This window comes from Xenopus tropicalis, chromosome 3 (assembly GCF_000004195.4).
Source record: "Xenopus tropicalis strain Nigerian chromosome 3, UCB_Xtro_10.0, whole genome shotgun sequence".
Taxonomy (NCBI): Eukaryota; Metazoa; Chordata; class Amphibia; order Anura; family Pipidae; genus Xenopus; species Xenopus tropicalis.
Genome location: NC_030679.2, coordinates 80,244,486 through 80,269,663, shown reverse-complemented (window position 1 = coordinate 80,269,663; position 25,178 = coordinate 80,244,486). Strand labels below are relative to the sequence as shown.

The window sequence follows — 25,178 nt, the reverse complement described above, 5'->3', positions numbered from 1 at the left end:
ACCCACTGCTACATTTTATGGTTCATACCCACTGCTACATTTTATGGTTCTTACCCACTGCTACATTTTAAGACTTTGGAGCCTATTTATTATGCTGTGTAAAGACAATGACAAAATTCGCCAAACCACCAGGCTTCGCCACTTAAAAAACAGCTTAATTTTTTTTACATGTTTTTCTTCCATCAGAACTTACGTCAAATAATGGCTTAAAATCTGGCGTTCAGACGGCAAAGTTCACCATTTATTTTACACAGCTTTTCACGCAGTTTTTTCAGTGAATTTCGTTTTACACAGCATAATAAATAGGTTAACTTTGTAAACCCTCAAGCAATGTAATGGCAAATTAATGCCTCGCCTTTTATTAAGTCTACTATGTTCGCTTTTTTTTTTTTGACTTGAAAGATTTAAAGAATAACTGCTTTCTCAAAAACAAAACAAATGCAGATATATTTTCCATTCATTTTACTATCTCATATTTGCCTAGCTGCATTTCTTTATTATCTTTTTTAATAAGAAAGGGTGTACATTTTTCTTAAAGTGTGGACTTTTTTTTTTTTGTTCATTTCTGCTATTAGAAAATGAAGCGCTCAGAATTAATTTGCATTTATATTATGGCAATTTATGTAAAATATCTGCTTAGTAATGTTCCACATATCATTGTTCCATGTCATGTGATATACATTTGCTGAGCAATAGGATACTCCTGTATTTATACCTAACACATATTTTAGCCCTTGAAACCTTTTGACCTCAAGTATTTGGGTTTTTTTCGTGTTAAATCCATATCCCATTATGTGTTGAAATGTATAGCATCATATTCTGTAAGCTCTCTGACATGTACTCTGCAATGTCCAATCTAATCAGCTTGAAGTGAAAGGAATGCTGCAGAAGAGACAAATGTTTTTATTGCTAGGTCCTGTGGGTCTACTTCTGAATCACTTCAGAGTGTTCATCCAGTTATGATGATGGTGGTTAAATGATACAGAAATAGACTTCACATGTCACTACTCTGCTTGAAGTGAAGCGCATAAATATTCCATATTTTTTCCCTTCAGTCCACTCAGATAACAGTTTGCATAAATAGGATGCAAAGGTTCATTCTGGTTTTTTTTTTATCATTAAATGATTTCAGTACGGTATATTATTGATATCATAATCGTGTAAGGAAATAATAAAAACTACACAGCACAGCTGATTCTTACTGTGTGATACACATTTGTGGGTAAGATGGTTTTGTTGCTACTTACAAGTAAATGGAAAGCAGCTTATTTTTGCTATTGACATTAATTTTAAGCAAAAGAAAAGAGAGAGAAAAGCATGGTTGTGTACAGTCTCCGTTCATAGTTCTCTCTTTTTAAAGGAGGAACTAAAGAAAGAATGTCACATCTTCCATTTTCGTCTTATAAAAATTCAAGAAATGTTCTCAATTTGAGAAAAATGCAACAAAAACCTAAATATTTGTGAGAATATTCTTCAGACTAATATTTTCCATGCTTAAATAAATTATTTCTGCTCAGAAAATAAATTTTTAAATCTGAAATGCTCAATAAAGTTTTGTAAAAGTTGACAACCCTTAATTAATTACCCTCAATAACTTTTTTGTTTGTTTTTAATTAGGCAGGTTCTGCATGAAAACCATGGTAAAACAAATGGTATAAAATGAAAGTGTTTTATTGTAGATTGCTGGGTGACAAGAATATTTAATTCTACAACCATAGCAACATACATTTAATGTTACTTCTTTTAAACAATTCCTATTTACTTCAATAACATCTATTGCTTAATAACACATACAAATAAAATGCTGATCAAACAGTAATTTATAGATGTATACAGGTATAGAATGTTATTTGAACATTAGGGAATGAGTTAACACAAAGGCAATAGAGATCACAGTGTGGAGATGAGATTTACTAGCATTTAACAGTGAGTGATGCTGTGAACTCTGTTTACTAAGGTTTCTTATGGAATGTACTGTAGGAATGATTAATATTTAACAAGCTGTTAAATAATCAGTTAAACATGTCTTTGTAATGCAGTAGAAGTGTATTTCATTGTAAATATGCTGATGTTCTTATGATGACTTATACCCTGTTAAACTAAGATATTTTACTTTGAAGCTCAGTAAAAGTTAATTACAAAATGATAAACATCTATCTTTATTTTACCAGCAGGATAATATTTTTAAATTAGAAGATTCGTTTTTTGAAAATGGCAGAGGAAAGAGTCCCTATGATCCAAAGCTTTTGACAGCATCCATTTTAATAGGTAAGATCAACGTCAATGTGGCTGTTGAATGTGCAGATATGTTTTATGTACCTCATAATATACTAGTGCTTTGTTATACAACATTGTTTCTAATATATATATTTAATAATCACAAAAAGTCATTTATTATTAGGCTTTGCCTTAACTGCACATCTCATATCCTATAGCAGAGAAACAAGTAGTTATGTAATGACAATTCTAATGACTTATAAAGGTCATAATATTTGTTCTAACACAGAGAGCACAATCACAGGACCTATAAGTACCAGCAAAAGGTATTTGTTCTATTTTAAATAAAACACCCTTTTTCAAGTTAAAGATTGCATACAAAATCCAGACTGGTTGTGTATTATCAATGTTATTTCATTGTTTATTAGTTATGGTTGAAGCCATGAAGTCATCTAAGTAAAACTTTTGCCCATTCAAATCCTACATAAACCCTTATTTATCTAGAGAAAGGAAAACAAACTTAATCTGAAGCTTGTCACAATTGGACCACTTTCTGGATCTGTATTGTATTAAAGATTATTTAAATTAACATCAGTAGCCTTCTATTTCATTTTCAATTTAGCAGCTCAGGTGACCAGTTTTTCAGGACACCACTGCAAGAATAAAACATCCTGGATAGATTCAAATGTTTTGTATAATTAACATCATCAGTAAACACAGTTACTTTCAGTCTCCTCCTATACATTATTGGTTTGTTCTATCAATAAAATGCACTCCAATATTTATGGAAGCATCCTGAGCAAATGTCCCAGCAAGCAAGATAAATAAAGTGAAAATAAAGCTTTATTACAACCTCCCAAACCCACTTATAAATAATGTATTTGTAGCCCACACAAAATCTCCCCAAGTAACTTCAGCCAGGTACACTAACAATGAAACACCAGCTATAGGACCAGGTAGTGCATTTTTGTTTCTCAGATATTTGAAAAGAAATTTTAAAAATATTAAAGTTTTGCAAATATGCAAAAATATTGGTCTTGGAACATACTGTAGCAAACATTTCCAAAATGTTTATAACATTTGAAAATGTGTTTGCAAAATATGTTTCCTTTTGAATCTTTTTAATGCAATGCTGAATAAAGTAATACAGCAATTATCATTATACATATCACTAGTTCTTTACAATGTGTCTTTAATGTGTTTAAATGAGAATACATCTGGTATCCTGTTACATTTGGTTTTGTAATTCAGCCATTCCAGACATACCTTACTTGAAGCCAGTTGCTGACCTTCCTGCTTCAAATGGTGATCCTTTCTGAACAACATGTTAAAGTTAAAAGTGAACTTCAACCAAATAATACCAATAAATAAAATGTTTTAAAATAGAATAAATTGTAATTCTTTTCGATATACATTCATTCATTCTAAATGGTGATTTAACTATCTGTGTTGTTCTTATAACTATAAATGTTATTCTCCTTGATAGTAGTAGTTTTATACACACACACACACACCAATGTTTTGGTTCCACTGAAAAGCCTTCATCCTTTCCTTTCTTAGGGACACTTCTGCAGAGAAAAAAAAACTAACTTTAGTCTTTCCACACAATTTCATTGTTGCTTTTCTTGAACTGCTTTAGCTGCACATCTGCATTGTTTTCAGCTCCCTAATATCCTTCCTAAAGAATGGAGCCCAAAACTGTACTCCATGCTCAAACATTATGTTCATCCCTCAAATCAGTTGCCTTTTTTATGCAAGAGAGAACTTTATTAGCTTTAGTAGGCTCTCACTGACACTGTGTAGTAACACAAAGTCTGTTATACACACTAAGCCCCAAATCCTTCTTAATTAAGTAGGTTCCTATTACATTTAGGATTTGTTTGGATTTACCAAAAGCCATATCTCCATTAGTCAAGACTTAAAACGCCTTTTTGTGTCTGTGATTAAAAGACCTGTCTAGCAGCATGCATGGCATTATGGGAATTGGAGTCTTGGCTAAAGGATAGCTGACTTTTAGGGTTTAAGGGTCAGGGAAAGAATTAAAAGAGGGCAGAAAAACACAGCTTGCAATAGCAATAACATTTACAGTAAACATTAACATTAAAAAATGTTTACTGTATATTGGGAAATTGCTTAGAATTATATTTTGGTTTATTATGCAAAACTTAATTGTTTCATGTTCGGTTCATTTCAGTTAACCACTAGCTTTTAAAATATTTTGGTTAAAAAAATGCTGAAAAAAACAAACCATATATAAGCATATATTTGCTTATCAACATTAATGACAATTGCAATCTAAGGCAATTTATTGCTGCTCTTCATAAAAAAAAAAATCTGTATTACTTTTTGCAGTTGTAGTTTAATTTATAACTTTTAGTGCACTGCCACACGGGGTGGATTCCCCTGCAGCTAAAGACTAAGAGCCCTGCCCCTATGCTCCAAAAATCTTACTGATGTGCCTGAAGGTATTGTGTTGGCCCTGGTGCAGGCACACAGAGCAGATTTTGGTGTGAAACTGCTTAAGTATGCAGGGCGGGGGCTTGCCCTCGGCTTGTAGAGCGTAGGGGACAGTGCCCTTAAATGTATTAATTAGCTCTAGAAACTGGGCAATGACTAACAGAATGACAGAGAAATAGGAAAGAGCCTAAAAATAATAATTACAATAGTATAACGGCAACAATATAATAATAAAGGTTGTTACTATTATTGTTATTGTGTTATGTTGCTAACATTATAATGTTATTACATTATTGATAATATAATAATAAGTAATATAATTATAAAATATTATAATATTGTTATTATTATGGTTGTAAACATCTAGGATAAAATTAGGTTCCAATTAGGTGCAAAATACACCCACTTTGTAAATGCAGTATATGCTGTGGGTACACGTTGTGTCTTTATTTTTGTTTTTTTTGGTCCAATATTGCGCAATTTTGGATATCCACTTAGGTGGCCAAAAGTATTGTTGTATTCATTTCAGCTTTTGGGTTAAGTTAAGCAGATAACAGAGAAAAATAGGAGAAGCTGCAATGGTCAGAATTGGCTGAACAAACCTGCTAAATGTAGGGCTTGTATGGCAACCTTAAGTTTGCCCTAATGTAATTTTCATAGAAGTTTGCTAAATTAAAAACACTAATTTACTTTTAGATTTTTTCTGTGGCTAGGCAATCCTGTGGCAGAAGGCATATGCCTGTAACCACCCTGCTGCTTCCCACTGACTGTAATGCACTGCCTAAGGGATGGCACACGCTGTGCAGGCGTGGCATTTTCGCGAGGCATTTTCGGCGATTTGCCAAAATCGCCTGCACAGCGTGTGCCGTCCCACTGGCGACATACATTTTCACCGGTGGGATGGCAGTTCGGGGAGATTAGTCGCCCGTGACAAGGGAGATTTGTCGCGGGCGTCTAATCTCCCCATGTGCCAGAGCTCTAAAATGGACTACCTCAGTTTTATTGTATTACTGTTAAATGGGAGGCAGCGCTTCTCCATTGGCTGAAATACACTGGTTGCAAAAGCACTCCATGTGCAATTTAGCCTTTTAGAAATATCTGTAGGGTACACAATGTGGTGAGTAGGTGGTTGGTTGTAAGAATATACTAAACTATACGCCTAAACACATTGGGGAATAACTTTTGTAGATTTGGTAATCAATTGTTTCATGCTTCTGTACTAAGAATTAGTAATATATTGTAATAATACAGTGAGTACTTGAGAAGTTATCAGTAGCTAAGTCTCTTAAAAAAGAATGATGTTTCCAGCAACTATTGCAGTGACATTTTGTCCTCAACAGAAAAAAAGCTTGAATATTCACAGACCTACAGTTCTTGGGTATTGTCTTAATTAACTTGTTGAACATTTGGTTAAATGTTTTCCTATAAATAGCACTGAGAATCATTTGGACCATGTAAACAGAGTTTTTTAACAAATGTTTATACTGGGGTGGTCCAGAAATCTAAAGATTTTAAGGTTCAAGTGTGGGAAATCTTCCGGAACAAATAACTAAAAGGGAAGGGAAAAAAAAGATGAACAAGGAAAACGATGTAATAAAACATCTGGCATCGAGAGGATTATAGAAATGGCTTAAATCTGAATAAAAATGAAGCATGTCCTTTTTATATAACAGCATAACTTAGTCATTACATAATTCTCAAAAGCATGGTTACAAGAGTGATAAAGATGGTAAAAGACACTGGTATTTTTCCCGTTGCACAGATGGGGAGCTGTATTCTGGAACTGCAGCAGATTTTATGGGAAGAGATTTTGCCATTTTCCGCACGCTTGGAAATCATCATCCAATTAGGACTGAGCAGCATGACTCCAGATGGTTAAATGGTAAGCAGATCACCCTCTATAAAGTGATGTTGATGTGGAAACACTTAGATTTTTGGTTCTGATGTAAACCATATAAAGCAGTAAAACTGTCACTGTCCCAAGAAGCTTCATTATAAAACAGTACTATATTTCTCGCTCCTAAAAATATTATATCAGCACTAGTTTTCATTGGAATTATGTATCTTCTCATTTCCACTCTCTCTCCCCTCCTATTATTTGCGGTTAGATGTGTTTAATGTTGCAAATTGTATTTACAATAAACAATTGTATTTACAAAAAACTCCTTCTCCTAGTACATGCAATATTGTATATAATATAATATTATCATTAGTGCTTATTTGCTAACAAAGATTCTAAATTACAGTGGTGCTGTTGTACATAACAATCAATCAATTATTGTTGACCAGTTTACTACCAGTAATAAAATAAATAAAGGTCTTAAAGGTTGCTATAAACAATTGCACTGGTGTTAGCAAATCATCCCTCATTATTTTTCCTCTCTTAATTGATGGAACATTATGGAAAAAAGGTCTTTTTCAGTATTTTGTCTTTATAGTGGTACCTGTATGCTATACATAGTTCTTAAATAAAGTAATGTGCTGCAGAATATTCTGTGGTTATATATATATATATAAGTATAATGCTAATAATAATGTAACAACAAACAACACAGGTGAGGCAAGCCACCAGCTTTAGCCTTTATCTGTAAGAGGGACATGTGATATAAGAACCTCAGGATTTGGGACTACCTGGAAAATCATCATGAACTTTAAACCAACAAGCACATAAATATTATTAATATTAATGTGTTACAATATACATATAAATGTGTTACAATATAATGTTCTCTGTTTTCTATGAAAATTATGTATAAAATGTTTCCTTTTGTACATGGTGAATTCCAGCTAGTTTGTACTATCAGTTAATTGCTTTTTAACTGCGCTTTTTTTGTCAGGGGTTACCTGATTTTTTTTCCCTCTGTCCCCGGTCTACCTTCATTATGCCTAATTCACCTGGCTTTACAATGCTTTGCTGATTTTTTGAGAAAGTGTCTATTGATATGGTCCTTGCTTTGTGCCCAGGCACAGAGGGGCATTCGGAGGTGTGCGTACACAATGACATTACTGCACACACAAAAAATGTTGCCACCGCTGTACTCATCCCCCAGTTGGCAACTGTACCGGGTTGACAGCTCTGCTATTGTGGTAGTCTGTGCATCTAATGTAGCATAGGGTATACAGTACTCCTTACCCTTTTCATCAACACAGTAATGTATTTTTGTTAAGAAAATGTTTTCTTGTGTTTATTTTGAGTACTTGAAATTTAAGTTGCTTTAACATTTACTGGATTTTATCTTGTCTGGAGTTTCTGAATATCAATTTTTTTTTTAAACCAGAAAAAAGGTGTTCTACTGTAGAATGATTGACTTTATTACCTTACGGTGACATCTTGTCTTATATGAATTTCATTATTTATTTAGTACTGCTTGTAATCAAAGAAACCAGTTGGTTGTTGGCTATATAAGCAGGTTGTTGCAAAGGGATTTATTACATGATGTCATTCGATTTTTTTTTTTTGCCTTTACTACTTGGCAAAAATACTGAATGTAAGTAACTCTGCCCTTAATTGCCATATATTGAGAGACATAGGAGGTAGACAGTCCCTGAATCATAGAGGTTACAGTCTAAGCCTTTTGTTGCCTTTTATTGTGTTGGTGTTTTATTTAATTTAATACCCAATATCAATTGAAAAAAAAATTAAAACCAGGACATTTTTGCACCATTGCCTCTATCCACCTTGTCCTTACTTCTTTGGTCTTTTTTTTTTTATTAAGGCTCTTTATAGATCATGACATTTGGACTTTGCAAGATGGGTGATAAACTAATATATATGTGGCACAGGTGGTCTCTTAAGTTGTGTGACATAGGGCTGGTGGCTGACCGAAATGGTGCATCATCCCGATGTCCTAAGAATATTTAAAAAAAACAAAACAGGTTTAGTTATGGCCTTAACAACAGGAGTGCACTAGTTCACAGAATGAGCATATAGTAGTACAAACATAAATCGTCTATCCATTCTTTTTTTATTTACTGTGATCACAAGTATAAAGTGAATACCAAAAATTTTGGTGCACCTGTGAATTACATATTTAATATGGTAAAATTGCAAAGATGTTTAGAATGCATACAACAGTAAAATGTTTGTTTCATTCTAAGATGTACCACAAGCATGCATGAAAGTGGAGCTGCATATATTATCATCGTTCAACAAAACATTGTTCTATTATATTGCAGTTATTTTGCTAATAACTCAAATATTTTCTATTGTTTTTACACAAAAAATACATTGCAGGAAAAGTACATTCACAAATTATACTAAATTGCCAGATTTAGTATAATAAATCTTGTCAGATGTGTTCAGAAGCAGGGGAAAATCACTTGCAGTTGGCAATGTATTATAAGGGCCTAATTAAATATGTTATTACATTTGCAGTGCTAAATTTTTAAATATTACATTAGCCTTTTAAATGCTATCTCTAGCTATAATCGTGTAAATAATAAGTAAAAAGCAATTGCCAAACAGCATTTTAAATACTTATGCTAAAGATATTCCCACTACTGGCCAACCCTTAAAATATTCTGCTGGTGCTCAATAGAGATTTACCCTTGACTGGGTAATTTGAGCTCATCTACACAGTGGAAGTTAAGAGATTTACCAGGAGGAGGATGTCATGATAATGCATGTCACTATGGTGTGACTGGCTTAGCTGACATAGCTTTCTAAAGATCTCCTTCTGTGAAAATAAGACCCATTTGCAAATTAATTAGTTTCTGGCAGCAGTGTGATTGTTGACCTAAAGTTGGTAGAATGAAAAAACAATTGGATTAGTGTGTGCTATACAAAAGCCTATTGCGCCATTTGAGTACTGATTCCAATCTGCTGAAGACCAATTGAACAAAATGATTCTTCTTTGGAGAATCTGCAGTGAAGGTTAAGTGTGAAATAACTATAGTAACAGAATGACAGAGAAGCCCTCTGGTCTACTGAGTCAGTCCTTCCCACTTTATTCTATCTACAGTGTGTGCATACAATGTGGGGTAAAAGGAGGTCCTGCATGCTATGCAAATGAGTCCTTCACTCCCTAGGTGACCACAAAAGGGTTCAAGAGATGTCATTTATTTCCCTGAAGATATCTTTGAAATATATATTGTTTGAATGGAAGCAAATTAAAATAATGAGAACTGGCAAAAAAAAGTTTTTTTCCTGATTTCTGTTTTTTTTTTCTAAGACCCTGAACTACTTCATCTCTATAAGATGAACATAGGTACTGATACATCATATTTAACTTAGAAAGGTTTGTTTACACAGCTGTAAAAATTCATAACACAGGAGTGGCGGGAAAGTATACAGTCTGGTTAATGTATACCATTAAAGAATTCTTCAGAAAATTAAGAAAATATCTGTTATAGGACAAGTCAACACAGAATATAATTCTTTGTCTAATAAAAGAAAACACAATTCTAAGCAACTTTGCAATATACATTCATTATATATTTGTAATGGTTTGCTAGTTATTTGTATATATAACTGTTATTAAAAGCAGTGTCTGCCTGTCCTTTCTATTCTCTGCCCTGTAGCTCTGACATTTGAAACAATGAAACACAAGCCAGCTGATTAACAGACCTGTCTTGTTGGAGGAGACTGGTCTTTGCAATATTGTTCAGCAAATGTTGCTTTCAATAGCAATAACATTTACAAATAACTTTTAAGCACTGAACATTTTGAATACATTCATATTAGAAAGTTGCTTAGAATTATGTTTTTTTTTAATTAGGCAAAAACTTATTTTGGGGTTGGGGTTTTAATATGCTAGATTCAGATGGATAAAAAATAGCCTTTTCAAACATGAATACACAATCTTAATAATATATATAATATTATTTATAAATTATACTATGTTAGCTACCTACAGTTATGTGCCCATATTTTTTTTTTATGTGCCCAAATTGGTTTACTGAGGCAAAGGTCTTGGCTGAACCTGCTCCCCTCATATAGCTAATAGCTCATTTTTAACAGGCATACCCCAAAAACTAGTGAGAGCTAGTGATAAGTGAATCTGTCCCGTTTTGCCGCAAAATTAGTGAATCTTCCAAAAGATTCAGGAGTGGGCGAAAAATTTTCGAAATGGCAAATCATTTTTTTACGCACGTGACAATTTTTTTTTGACGTGCAGTGAAATTTTCAGCTGCAAACTTTGTCGCCCATTTCATGAAAGAACCCGCCAACTGCAAAGCGTGACAATTCACTGTGAAGCCATTCCAGGCAAATTATTAAGCCTATCACTAGTGAGAGCAGAATGCATTTTGAAAGAGAGGAGAGGGGGTATAACATTGTGTAATAATTATTTTTAATATTCATAATTTTACTACATATATAAATTGATTTAAACCTCTGCAGATATTTTCTTTTGAGACACTATATTATAAAGGGTTAACATAGATCAGTATTAATTTGTGTGCAAAGGACATGCGGGTTTTTGTGTGTGTGTAAAATTCTTTAGATGGAGCATTGAATTATATTTCCACATTCTTTAATACTTACTTTTGGGCAGAGAAGGAAAATCAAATTCCCAGGACGGTTAAGCCATATTGTGAAGCCTGACTAAAAATTGTTCCAGATCATGATCTGCTATTTGTTTATAATAATAAGAAGGGCGTGTTAGCTCAGATACTCTATTAAAATATTTGGTGCCCTGAATGGAATTACTTGGATACATTCCACGTTATGGATAAAATATAGTATAAACCAGATGGTAGAATATATTGAAAGCAAGAGCCTTTAATAAGTTTGGCACTTGTAGTCATCTCTGCAGGTTTTCAGGGAAATATAAAGCTCTGATAGACAGTGATTAACATTGCAAATACATTATTTTGTACTTATATTGTGACCAATACACTAAAAATAGCAGATATCCTGTGTGAAATATTTAGCCAACCAACAAAGTCATCATAGGAAATACCAAGACAATGTCAACTTGAGTAATATTGTTTTCCAAGCCTATTGTTGCATTTTTCTCTTTGAGTAAAAAAAAAAAAGCCAAATTTCATTTTCCACCAGTCTTTTAATCACAAATGTTAGTGTTTTGTGCAGCGAAGCCAAAATGTTGAGCTGAAAAGATCTTGTCCGTAATTAATCAATGTCTTTTATGGAACATCAACAAGGCAAGGGAAACGTTGCTAAGCTAAGATTGTGCCCTAATTCTTTACAAATGCATGCTTGGAAGTTAAAAGTTTACCTGGTGCCAATAAACAGAATTCACTCCTCTAGGGAGACTTTCATTCACTATTACTTCTCTATACTATTTCAAATATATTCACACACGTATATATATTTTATATTTAGATATTTTGCAGTGTTTAATATATTCAGACAGTAAGCATGAATATACTTTGATTCCAAAACAATACTACTGAGTAATTTTTATCTCAGATGTTTGGTAGCCTTAAGGTATGCTGCTTCTCAGTACTGATATAACATTTTTCTGGAAAATCCCATGTCCCAAGCATTTTAGATAACCAGTTCCATACCTGTAATAAATATTATAGTAAACCAGTGAAATGGGAATTCAATTTAAGAAAAAATGTACTTTTATCCTAAGGAATTACAAGAATATTGTAGGTTTTCACAGTAGACCATAAATTTATGTAAAGGGTGTTATAGCTGGTCTAACTGACGGAGACATGTAGAAGATCTGTGCACTGCAACTGCAATCTGACAATGACAGTGTAATTTGTTGCTAGCATGACCCCATAAATAACTGCATATTTACTTCCCTGCAATAGAACCCGGTGTAGACAATATGTAAATGGGGCACAATTTGCATTATCATTATGGGCATCACACAGGTGGGGCACAGCATGATCTTAAACACCCTCCAATAGCATGAGATTTAATGTCTCATGTAATATGTAATATGCCATATGTAAGGCGCCAAGTTTTGCCCAGAAACAGTAACTCATAGCAACCAATAAGATATTTGCTTTTAAACAGGTGACTAGTAAATTCTACCTGCTGATTAGTTGCTATGGTTACTGCTCCTAGGCAAACTTAGTGCCATTTTGTAAATAACCTCTAATGCCGTGTCACTGGAAGGCATAAAAACAAATCAGCACTGTGTACTGTTGTGGCACTCTATAAATAAAGTTATACATATATACAAATCACTTTGCTTTTCTGTATGATGTTTATGCTTGTCAGTGCACTCTGCACTGTGCTCATGAAAGGGGTTGTTCACCTTCAATGTCCAAATCTTATTTAATCACTAACAATGCTCTGTGTGTTAGAAAATCCATTTTCCGTACAAAAAAAGTAAAGAGGCCAAAGCAAAGGCTACTTTTTGTACCTGTTAGGCTGATGCCACACATGGCGTTATTCCGCTGCGTATTTTCTAATTCTCTCGGCGGCTGAAAAACGCCTGATATCATCATCCATAGAAATAACTTGAAAAGACGCAAAGCAAACCACACAATGCGGAAATACGCTAGAAAACGCCTTAGCACGGATTTTTCAAGCGTAGGCCGAAATACGCCAGTATTTGCAAAGCAAGCTATTCCTATGTATACGCAAAGGCAGCTGCCAGACCTAGCGGAAATACGCGGCGTTTTTTGCTATTTCGCACTATTAGCACCATGGAAACGGGATTGGCTTAAGTCACCAGTACTAGGCTGAAAAACGCCATAGTCTCAGGCTGTGTGGCTTGTGCGGCGTTTTTAGGCTGAGAAAAAACGCAGCGGAAAAATGCCACGCGTGGCATCAGCCTTAAGTCCCTCTTCTGTCTCTCTGACCAGTTTTCTAAAGGGATGGGAGTGGCCTATTTTGAACCTGACACACCAAGAACTTCCTATATGCTTACATCATCACGCCCAGGCTTTGCCCTTAATTTTTTCCTATTGGACCAATTCATTGGTTGTTTCTGCACTCTAACCAGTTGCATAAATTGAAAGGTCATAACTTGAATCTTAAGTTAATAACAATACTTTATAGATCTAATGGTCTGATCTATATTGTTATTAACTTAAGTATGCAAATGTAATATTGTACCCCACAAGCTGCCAGAGCCAGACAAGACGAAACGAAAAAGACTTAATCACAGTGGCAGGGCAAATTGTTAGGCAGCCACAAGGGATCCCTGGAACAAGTAACAAGATGGCAGCACAGCACGCAACAGAATTATACCTAAGGATGGTGTGTTTTCCAGCAAAGGCAAATGCCAGCCCAGGGTGTGAATTTATAAACCTTGGGGTTGGCATTTCCCATTGATTAAACTTGTACTTTAACATTTACAATAGGGTTTTTAGGAGGGTAGCAGTATTGTGGGACAATGGAGAACAATAACTTTCTGGGGCAAGGTTGATTTCTGTAGTGGGAATTTTTAAAAATGTATAATTATTTTGTATATAATAAAGCAAAGGGAAAAATAAGTATACTTTAGTATGTTTTATATAGATTTTGAATCAGGACATTCTACTAGTGATTTATAGATTTGTATTTTATATTTATTCATACTATTTCATTTTTACATTGTTTGATATGTTTCACTTCATAGATCCAAGGTTCATTGGTGCTTATTTAGTACCAGAAAGTGATAATCCAGAAGACGATAAAGTTTATTTCTTTTTTCGTGAAAATGCCATAGATGGTGAACACACTGGAAAAGCAACACATGCACGGATTGGACAGCTATGCAAGGTAATGATTCATTACTTTCTATTTTTTAAAATGTATATTTATGACTTTATCTATCTAGAAATATTGGTAAACATTTAGTAAGCAAGATCATATATGGTTGTTATTGAAAACTTTAATGTGTGGATATATGGCTATGTCAGTGTGTATTTGCACATCAAGCATGCATAAGACGTCATACATGTGCACAATAACTGGGGCTACAGCAGACACCAACAGTTCCCCAACCCAGGAACTTGAATCAGAATATATATAATCCCAGTGTACCCCACTGTATTCATATATTTACATTGTATTATAAATATTACAAATATTCATTTGCCCGTTGCTTTACTAAATAAGTATCTTTTATTCCAGAATGACTTTGGAGGCCACAGAAGCTTAGTTAACAAATGGACAACTTTTCTCAAAGCTCGACTGATTTGTTCAGTGCCTGGTCCTAATGGCATTGATACTCATTTTGATGAACTACGTAAGAACACAGTTATTTCTGCAATATTTCTATATACTGTTTCCTATCATTACACAATACTGTAATTAATTACTGCAATATGCATCTTGTATATTACACAATATACTATATTATATATAAAAAATAATTGTGTTGTGTCTTACAATTACAGAAGATGTGTTTTTGATGAACTCAAAAGATCCGAAAAATCCTGTTGTTTACGCTGTATTTACAACCTCAAGGTACCACATTTTACTACATTTGAGTAGACTTGCTTGTTTGAAAACATACATGTTATGAGGAAGGAATACCTTATTGTTCCAGTTTGGTTAGGTAAGGTATAAACATTACCCTTGGTAGTATCCATAGGTAACCAGTCAGTTGTTAGCCTTTGTTTGTATAGATCGGTTTAAAAAAAAAAAAAACAAAAAACTGAAATCAAAGTTTTAATTTTGCTGGTTGCTGTGTCTATGCTGATTGGTGTAAGGCAAACTGTTGTCATTTCTAATGCAAAACCATTGTACCTTCTTTAAAGTGGCACTATATAGCAAAAATAAATGGCATTATATAAAATCGTAATGGAATATTGAACACGTTATAATGTTTTTCAATTATTCATCACAACATTTTATTTTAGGGATACTGATCATAACTGTATTCCATTAATTTACTGGTTTCAAGATGAAAATAGCAACTTTGATAGGAAGTTATTTAAATATGGTGACTGGGGCTAAAGTGCACAGAGTTAAAACAGTGCAGGAGTCACAGACCATTAATGGGATTCTAACATATTTGGATGTTTAGATGGCCATACAAAATTACTTTTAGTTATGCAGTACGTTTGAAATGCTTCTGCACCAACCTACGCCCCAACCACAAACACACACACTCATTTTTATTTCCCTCTCATGTTATGTATTGTGAAGCAGTCACAAGTACTGGCTATGAATAGAGAGAGAAAGGCTCCTCTCCACATAGCAAATGCTGCCCACGCTGCTCATCAGTTATCACAGGCTTTACTCATGGCCGAAAGGCATACAGTACACAGATCTGAAGTGGATGATTTACAATAAAAAAATGCTGTTTAAAAAAAAAAAAGATAATATGCCTGAATTTCTAGAAAGACGGGGGAGGTATATGACTGTAAGAATATTTTTACACTACTTGTAAAAATATTTTTTTTCTAACCTTTCCATAAATTAAAAAAATTAAATCTGTTAAAGATCTGCCTAAAACATTGATGAATTTTCTATACAAATATGTCCTTATAGTAAAAAGAAAAAAATGACTACATATTATACTATATTAAAGAAAATGTAGTAAATTGTATTTATGGGGAAAAATCCAGTGCACAAATGGCAACAATTTCCATATGTTCTTGTTTGTGCTCCTGTTTGTTGCTCATAGGTCAAAAATTGTTAAACATACAAACACTTGTGTGCCTCATTTCCTCTTTTAGTAGTAATGGTATTTCCTTTGGTTGCTATACATAAACTATATGTGCCCACAGTCTCTTCTTAATGTTACATCCGCCCTCCCATGTTTTTACTGCTTGTCATAGATACTATCAAGCTTTGTATTTACTGATCCACCTTCTTCAGATATATGTTTACTGCTGTTATAATGATTCTTAATACAAACTGTTGGAAGACTAAACAAGCAAATTAATTGCAGAACAGCTTTATTATAGTGCTGTACACAGCATGTTTTGAACCTCTATAGTGCCCTTTATCAAGTGTAAAGTACACTAAAGTGGAAAGGTCGGAAGAAGGAGCATTTAAAATTCTGTTAATCAAACAGGGAAAAGTCATTTTATAAACTTACAGTTCTTAAATATTATAATATATAAGCCCATTTAACAGCTAATCAGGTTTATAAAGCATATAAAATGATTATACTATTGCTATACATCTCCATAACTTTCCTTAACCTGCCATAAAGTACATTTATGCTAGGGACAGCATTTTTATGCCTATGCAGACTATATATCTTATCTTTTTATAATCATTACTTTTACAATCATAACTATATTGTGCAGTGTCTTTGAACATTTATTTCGGGTCACTTGCATGCTACCTTCATTTTCTTTGCAACAGCATAAAGAAACACTATCATCAGCACAAGATATGAATCAAGCTCAGCATGTCTGTGCTTGCAAAAGGCTTATGTGAGTTGGTTTAATATGAGAACGACTGGAATTATGAGAAATCATAAGCATTTTACATGTAAACCCCATTTAATTAGTTTTGTAAAGAAATGTTCTTACATATCTTTCTGACTGAAACTATGTTTGCAATGCTGTGTTACTTAATGCTAAATGTCTTTACTGTTTAAACTGTTTTTTTTTTTTTGTTTGTTTTTTACAGTAACATATTCAAAGGGTCAGCAGTCTGTATGTACAGCCTGGCAGACATAAGAAGAGTTTTTTTGGGTCCTTATGCTCATAGAGATGGTCCAAATTATCAGTGGGTGCCATTCCAAGGAAGGGTTCCATACCCTCGACCTGGAACTGTAAGTATAATGCAATGCAGTCTAAACAAGGGAATGTAAAATTAATCTTTTTTTCTTTAATTAGACCTATTTATTTCATATTTTGATATTTAATTAATTTAGTTGTTAGGCATGAATAAACCTTTTTCCCCGGTACCATTTCATGGCCAAATTTGCAGATTAGGCCATGCCAAATTGTTCAGAAAATCCACACTAGAATTTTCCCACATGATATGTTAAAACTAGCTTCCATAGTTTACTGCAGTGTGACATTAGGCTCAGGGGCAGGACAAATAGAAAATTGGGGGGTGGCAGGGGAAGTCAAGGTTTGTAACAATATACTGACTGACTCCTTTAAAATATAATATGGCAGACACAAATCTTTCTCTTGTTATTAAGACAAGTAAGGAGTTTAGAAACCAGCTCTGTAGACAGGAATGCACTGTTTGTGACATTATCGATTTCATCACTATTTAAATATTAATATCATTTGGATCAAGGTTAAAACAAAGAGAATTGATTTTTTTCAGAATCTTGCACTTCTGTAAGGCTATAGCAATTCTGGCTATATTCTATCACTTTTAAGCAACAACACATTTCTGTATATAAAGTATTTGAAATGCAGACTATAGCTTATTTTTCTGGAAGCTAACCCCTTTTTCTCATAAGGAATTATGTATACCCTATCCTATATCTGCTATAAAAACTACATGAAAACAATGGTTCTATTTTTGAAACAAAAGTGACTTACCATGGTAATGCATTCTCTGCTAATATTTGGTCTCGGATGAGATTTTTATTGTTTCCTTGCTAACAAACTATGAAGTGAAGCTAATTGATGAAAACTGATGCCGATTAGTTGGTAGTTAAGTAGATTTCTTTTAAATAAATGCAGAATCTATGGTTTGAAATTATATATATATGCCTCTTATCGTCTTGGTTATCCGTTTTTTTCTTGAATATGTTCATTTATATTTTAACACTACTTAGATATCATGTACTAAAACTTTTCATCTTCAACTTGTTATGCAGTTCCCAAACTTCAAGTTGTGCTCTGGTGTCACAAACTTGTAAATGTCCATTTTTCATGAGAATGTATAGATGCATGAATATTTAGGGCTGGCTTAGTACAATTTGTTAAGCTAAGAAGAATGCATGAAGAGGGAAATGGGATAAAAGGGAATAAAAAAAAAAGGCAAGTTAAAGAAAGGAATACATAGAGAAAGGATAAAGGAAAATAGTCTTAGTGGCTGATTTATCAAAGTTTGAAATTAGAGCTCCCACAGTAAAATTCCCTCAATTTCACACTTTAATAAATCTGCCCCTTAGTAATACCTCTATCAATCTAAACATTATTTACAACATTAATATATTGAGTAAATAATTAACACTTGCTTAGCTCTGGTGTAATGAGTGGTACATTGCATTATTGTCACCCAGTGCCTAAAATGATTCTAATGTGGCTGTAGATGTTTTTTGAGGTTTCATGATAATGCTAAATTGCTAAAATATTATATGTATTCTGAATATCTATAGTGCCCTAGCAAGACTTTTGGTGGTTTTGACTCGACAAAGGATCTCCCCGATGAAGTTATTATGTTTGCACGAAGTCACCCAGCTATGTACAATCCTGTTTTCCCTATCAACAATCGTCCAATCATAATAAAAACGGAAGTGGATTATCAATTTACACAAATAGTGGTGGATCGAGTGGAAGCTGAAGATGGTCAATATGATGTCATGTTTATTGGAACAGGTAAATACTGTTTGCCTTAATTTACACTTGCTCAGTGGTCCATCAATTAAAACTGTTTGAAATATTAGACGACAGACTGGACAGGAAAGGGAAAGTCCCTAGAACAAAATGTGTATAAATGGAATAGCTTGCATATTAGCAGGAGGATGAGATCAGGGTGAGGAGACGTGTGTTGGAAGGGATCTGTTTCATTCTATGAGTGTGATATTATTGCTAAATGCCGCCATCAAAGAATGCATTTGGGTATCAGGGGTCAGTTTTCAGATTCCTGTGCTGTAAATCTCCTGACTCAGTTCAAATTGATGCCTGGCATAAATCACTGGAAAACTGAACACCGAAATAAAGCTTTGGTTACTAACATTTTACATGTGTGGGAAAGCCTTACAGTTAGTTCAGGAAAAGGGCATATGTGCATTGAGAATTAAAGTGTGAAATTTTTGTTGCTATGGGTGTTATAGTGTCTAGCTTTTACAATTACTTCCTTTTCTTTTAATTTCATTCCCCTGGCTTTTAGAAAGTTTTTTTTTTTCTTTTGCAAATATACTGAAGCATCAGCAATGATTTGTTCCCTGTATCCTCTGACCCAAAGAAAATTATAGTCATCTGCACGAAGCTGTGGGGATGATTCAGTACTTAGCACCTATCAAACACGGCACAGACAGGATTATTCATGGGAAACATTCAGCCAGAAATCAATCTCACTCTCTCTCTACCAGATCCTCTGATGAATTGAAGTTACTTATATAAAATGCAATTAACAGGGCTTCACATGTTGATGATTGATTATATTTAAAAAAAATCACTAAAGCCTGACAAATGGAATTTTCTATAGTAACTTCATTTATTATACTTCATTTTTGCCTATATTTTTTATAGTATATAGTTATGTAGTTATTATATCTTGTCCTGCCTGAAAGCTACTGTCCAGTTTTGGACACTTAAGCAATGGCTTTTTTTTTTAACTTCTTAAAATCCCATGTGCCATTACCCTTAAACTTTTCTAGTAACTGTAAATTGACCCTCTCCTAATGATATCTGAATTCCTGCTGTCTTTAAAAACTACAGTCTGTGATAAAGGTGTAAGATTAATGTGTTTATTCATCACAGTTACTGTAACATTTCAGCAGTTAGAATATGGAATCGATGTCTCAGCAGATCAATTTTCTGAATATCTGATTTGAGGTTTCATTTCAGATTGTGGAAGTACAGCCATCATTACAGTGAATTAATAGTCCTCTCAAGCTCCAACCGAGTTCTAAACTGAAGCCTATTGATCTGAAAAGAAGTGAATGTTTTAATGTGTGTGTAACTGTTTGAAATTCTACTCCGTAAAAAAAAAATGTTATCTGTAGATCAGATAGAGTGTAGTTTTGGTACCTGAGGCCTTCTAATACCTTTGACCTTCAGAGTTTCTTCACATGTACTGGCTGTAAAAATTTACATTGTGTGTTCTTGAAAAAAAAGGGGGGGGGGGTGACTTGTTTTAATTAAGGTGCTGAGAGGTGAGCAGTTCAATTTTCTTTTAAACCTTATCAGATTCCATCCATCTACTCTAACATCTAAAGTACATTGAATATATTTTTTACATTTGAGTGTTTTTTTTATAAAGTGTTTTTTGCATAAATCTCACCATGTGCTACAGTTTGTGATTTCATAAAACAAATCAGGGATTTTTCATTTGATTATCTTAAAGTATACATGTTTTATACTCTAGGTCTAATGAATATCAGAACAGGTATAGGGTCCTTTATACAGAAATTCGTAATCAAGAAAGCGCTCAAGTTTTCCATTATAGACTTTTTTACATTCCCCCCTAAGTCTAAATTAGTCATGTGACTAAAATAATATACATGTTGAAATTAAAAAGAAGAATTTCAAAATAAAGTATTAGTAGGACATGTAGTGTGAATTATGGGGGGCATATTTATTAAAACTGGAATTTATAGGAAAATAAAAATGTATATAATTGTGGGAAAAAAACCATGACTGCTTTTTTTTAATTTGAGAATGCTGAAACACTTTATATTGACCTTTTATAGCAACTCATCAGCTATAAAATGGCAAGATTTTTTAACCAAAACTTATGATTTTTTTTATTTCTATTTCTTTCTTAGAAAGCACAAAAGGTAAAGTTTAATAAATCCGCACCTTAGAATCTCAGAGTGACGGTGTGTATGTGACTAAACTATATATAAACGATATGTAGATATATCATTGATTTATTTTTAGTTTGTATTACATAGTAATTTATCAGAATATTGCAAAATATACAATTAAGCCAATTATTTTCCATCAGTGTTTGTATGTTTCACAGCCTAAAGGGCAACAGAAACAGGCTGATCTTGGGTGGTATTAAAATATTCATGTGCACATACCTGTGCTCTGAGGCAGACAAACACACAGACATATTTCTGGTCTGTTTCCGACTAAACTGTATTTGTGTGGCACCCCAAAAGATTAATGTACCAAAGTGTCATTGCACGAACAGAAAAACAAATTGACAGATGACCCAATATGGTAATTCTGTGTGGTCTCTGGTTAATATGTACCTGCATAGAGTCACACTCCTGCACTCACCAGAGTTAGGTATTTTCATTTGCAAGCACATGCAGTTTATTTGACATACTATACTATTATATACCTGTTGACAGAGAAGACATTAAAAAGTACATTGTGCTGTATACAGATATGTATTTTATTTAGGTGTGCAACATGCAGCAATGTCTTATGGTCTCTATATTGGAGTAAGTTATAAAGTTATTTTAGTTTTGAACAGGGGCTTTCCATTGACATCAAGCAGATGTTCATCTGAAGAACATCTGCATTGCTATTTATGGATCCTCCACATTTATGAACAACTTTTAAGTACATCCTTGCCTTTTCTCTATTTTTGAGTAAATGTAAAACTATTATTAGAAAAGTATTTGGTTTTACTATTTACTAGCTTTTTTCCCAGTGTGCTTGTGTGACATAAAGGCTCCACAGAAACACTTCTTACATGGTTTCTTTACATGAAATATTGATGTCTGGGGGGGCCTGTCCAAACTGTCCATTTTTTACTGGAATATGCTATAGTAATATTAAATGAACTGCCTCAAGCATGCAGCTGCAGTCATTTAAAAGTGTAAATTTTGCTGTAATTCTACTTGACAAGTGCCCTTAAAGATGTACTGAGATGTTATCTTGTCTTTTTAAGTATTTGGTGTGATATATGATTTTAAAACAATGATTAGGGATACAAAAAAGTGACAAGATGACATCTAAAGCAACATTTCTTGCAAAAAATCCCCATAGAGCTATTTCCCTTTCTAAATGATGAGTATATGGAGATAAAGCAGTTAAAATTTGTATGTATTTTTCATGTATTTTATATAATGCCACTTACCATATATTACATTTATATTTACACAATTATCTGTACACATGTTTCTAAAAATTCCCTCTCCTCTGCTCACAGAAACTTGTCACCATTTTCTTTGTAATAATGCAATAATCCAACAGCTACTGTCGGGTATCCTAAAACATTTATACTTTCCTCATTTTATTCTCCCTGGAATAATTCAGCCTGCTAATAACCAGTCCCACAGTTTATTACCATAATCTGCTCCAACATTGTTTAAATTCTGCAATTGAAATAATGTCATTCATTCCTAAAACCTATCCTTGTCTATGCTATGCATTTTGCTAAGCAACAAATAAAGTCACATAATGCTTTCTTTTACTTTAAAACCACATCCACAACTCTGTATTTCTTCACTGTCCCAATATATTCCTGGATATATTTAGTTAAACCATATTAGAGAGGTTCAGACAGGGAGGGCTAAACTAGATACTTTTATTGTTTACTGTAGGATGTTGCTACATAGAGTAAGGGGCTTTTATCTAGATGAGCAAATTACTAAAGGTAGAAGTGCCAAAGTTTTTGTAAATTAACATTTCATGATTCAGCATGTATACCATAATCATAATGTGTACTACTGGGCACTCTGCTGGCCTCTGCTCATGCAGTTTGTTAATTAATTGTTTGGAAGTGGGACTGGAAAGGAAAATATCCATTTTTGCAAATGTATTAATGTTGGGATTTGGATACCATGTTAAATTGTTAAGTACATTGTACAATAATATTCAGTGTATGTAATTATAAGTTTATATTTGTGGAGTAAAAAAAAGAAGGCTAAGGTAAAGCAAAAACAAAGACTCTGGGATGGGAATTTATCGAAAGGACTATAAACCAAGTTTATAAGTTTAAGGATTTATTGTCAGGTACTCCATTTTCTTTAATTAAAGTAGATATAGGATTGAGGAGTAAGTTAGGTAAGCACTGAGCTCTCTAAATGTTATGATTTAATGGCTTGAAGGAAAGAAACCAAAAGGCACAACTGTTACGGTTTCTCAACTATGCAGTAAATATAGAGAATAAACTTCATAATAATAACTTCAAAAGTTTTCAGAGTAAGGAAATTTACAGGCTTTCGAATTGACTGAAGGTTTGAGAATTGTGTAGTCCACAGGGGTCACCAGCACTCCCTGCCCTTTCCAACAATATTACGCCTTGTGCATAGTGTTCACTGAGGGATTGGAATCCTCCTACACCAACTGAAATATACACAAACACTGGCACAACAAGGCAATTACACGTGGGGTAAACCCTACATGTTTATTAGATGCAAACCATGTAATGTTTCAAGGCAAGCCCCTTGGTCAGTCGTTATGTCTGAGGAAAGGGATTGCCCTGAAACATTACATGGTTTGCACCTAATAAACATGCAGGGTTTACTCCACTTGTAATTGCCTTGCTGTGCCAGTGTTTATGTATATTTCATATTCGAGATGAGAAACTTGCCTGAGGTGGCAGCACCCTACAAGTTACCAGAGATGGCAAAAAGCCACTTGTGGTAACTTAAAGAGCAGAAAATCTGGTTATTAAAACAAATATCGACAGACCTCAATTGCACCCTCTGCACTAGTGATGCTTGGGGAGGCATTAGAAAGACTGCCTCAAGGTGGTCTGGGACTGGCATAAATTGACAGACTAAATTAACTTTATATATATATATATATATATATATATATATATATATATATATATATATATATATATATATATATATATATATATATATATAGGCTGTAAACCAGTTTTACCAGGTAAATAGATAAAAAAAAACACCTGTAGTTTTTCAAACTAACCATATGCCTCTTTAATAATACACTGTCTATTCTACCGTTATTTAAATGACGGCTTCTCCTGAATTTCCTTTTATGTTGCCTTTACTTTATACTTAATGAGTTATACTCTGTTACAAGGGATGGAGTTTCCGTGAAGAGGTATGATTCGTTTCTAATATAAACCATTCATTCCTGTTTGATTATGTTTCTAGGATGAATGAGCATTATAGCGGTAATACTATTTTAAATGAGTCAGCAATCCAAATGAAGTGGCATTAGCAACTTTTGCTTCTATTCCATATTCTCAAAAACATGACATACCATTCAGTATAAATACATTTACAGTATGAATACATTTGCGGCGTTCAAAGTAAAATTAAATATTTGTATCTGGTTCCACCTAAAATAATAGGATATGTGAGCTAAATGTCTTTATTTTTTTTTCTGTAAGATATGGGGACCGTTTTGAAAGTAGTTTCTGTTCCCAAGGAGACCTGGCATGATTTGGAAGAAGTTCTACTGGAAGAAATGACTGTATTTAGGGTGAGTACACATTGCAAGAAAAATATTTTTGCCCCATATATGTTGGAACAATTACATTACATTAACATTTATTTATAAAGCGCCAACATATCCCGCAGCGCTGTACAATAAGTGGGTTTCATACATTGGACATACAGAGAAACATATAAAGCATTCAATAACCGATATAAGAGGTGAAGAGGGCCCTGCCCAAAAGAGCTTACAATCTACAATAAGAGCACTTTGAATTTTCAAATATTTCCAGAAGAATAATGAATCGATCATAAATTCAATGGTATATTTTTAATGAAATACAATCATTTTAAAAGAAAATGTTAACACTGCAAATACCACTACTGATTGGATCAGTTAATTGAATTTCTAGACTTCATTGGATATTACATTGCGGAAACCAAAACAAATAAAAAAAAACTGAAAAAACAAAACCTGTTAAAATAATTTATTGGCTTATTAACATTTGCTAGGCA

At 33.6% G+C, this 25,178-nt stretch overlaps 1 protein-coding gene across 3 annotated transcripts in view; it reads left to right on the top strand.

Moving 5' to 3' along the window:
- Positions 1 to 25,178, top strand: part of sema3a (semaphorin 3A) — a 126,507-nt gene that overhangs the window by 78,057 nt on the left and 23,272 nt on the right. For 2 of the 3 annotated variants that reach the window (XM_002935255.5, XM_031899035.1), the window contains exons 5-12: positions 2,172 to 2,268; positions 6,437 to 6,556; positions 14,163 to 14,305; positions 14,660 to 14,774; positions 14,926 to 14,995; positions 17,120 to 17,264; positions 18,780 to 18,999; positions 24,620 to 24,711. In XM_002935255.5, coding sequence (XP_002935301.2) covers positions 2,172 to 2,268; positions 6,437 to 6,556; positions 14,163 to 14,305; positions 14,660 to 14,774; positions 14,926 to 14,995; positions 17,120 to 17,264; positions 18,780 to 18,999; positions 24,620 to 24,711 — 1,002 coding nt within the window. The remainder of the gene's footprint in view (positions 1 to 2,171; positions 2,269 to 6,436; positions 6,557 to 14,162; positions 14,306 to 14,659; positions 14,775 to 14,925; positions 14,996 to 17,119; positions 17,265 to 18,779; positions 19,000 to 24,619; positions 24,712 to 25,178) is intronic. The other variant, XM_004913030.4, reaches the window with a different exon arrangement.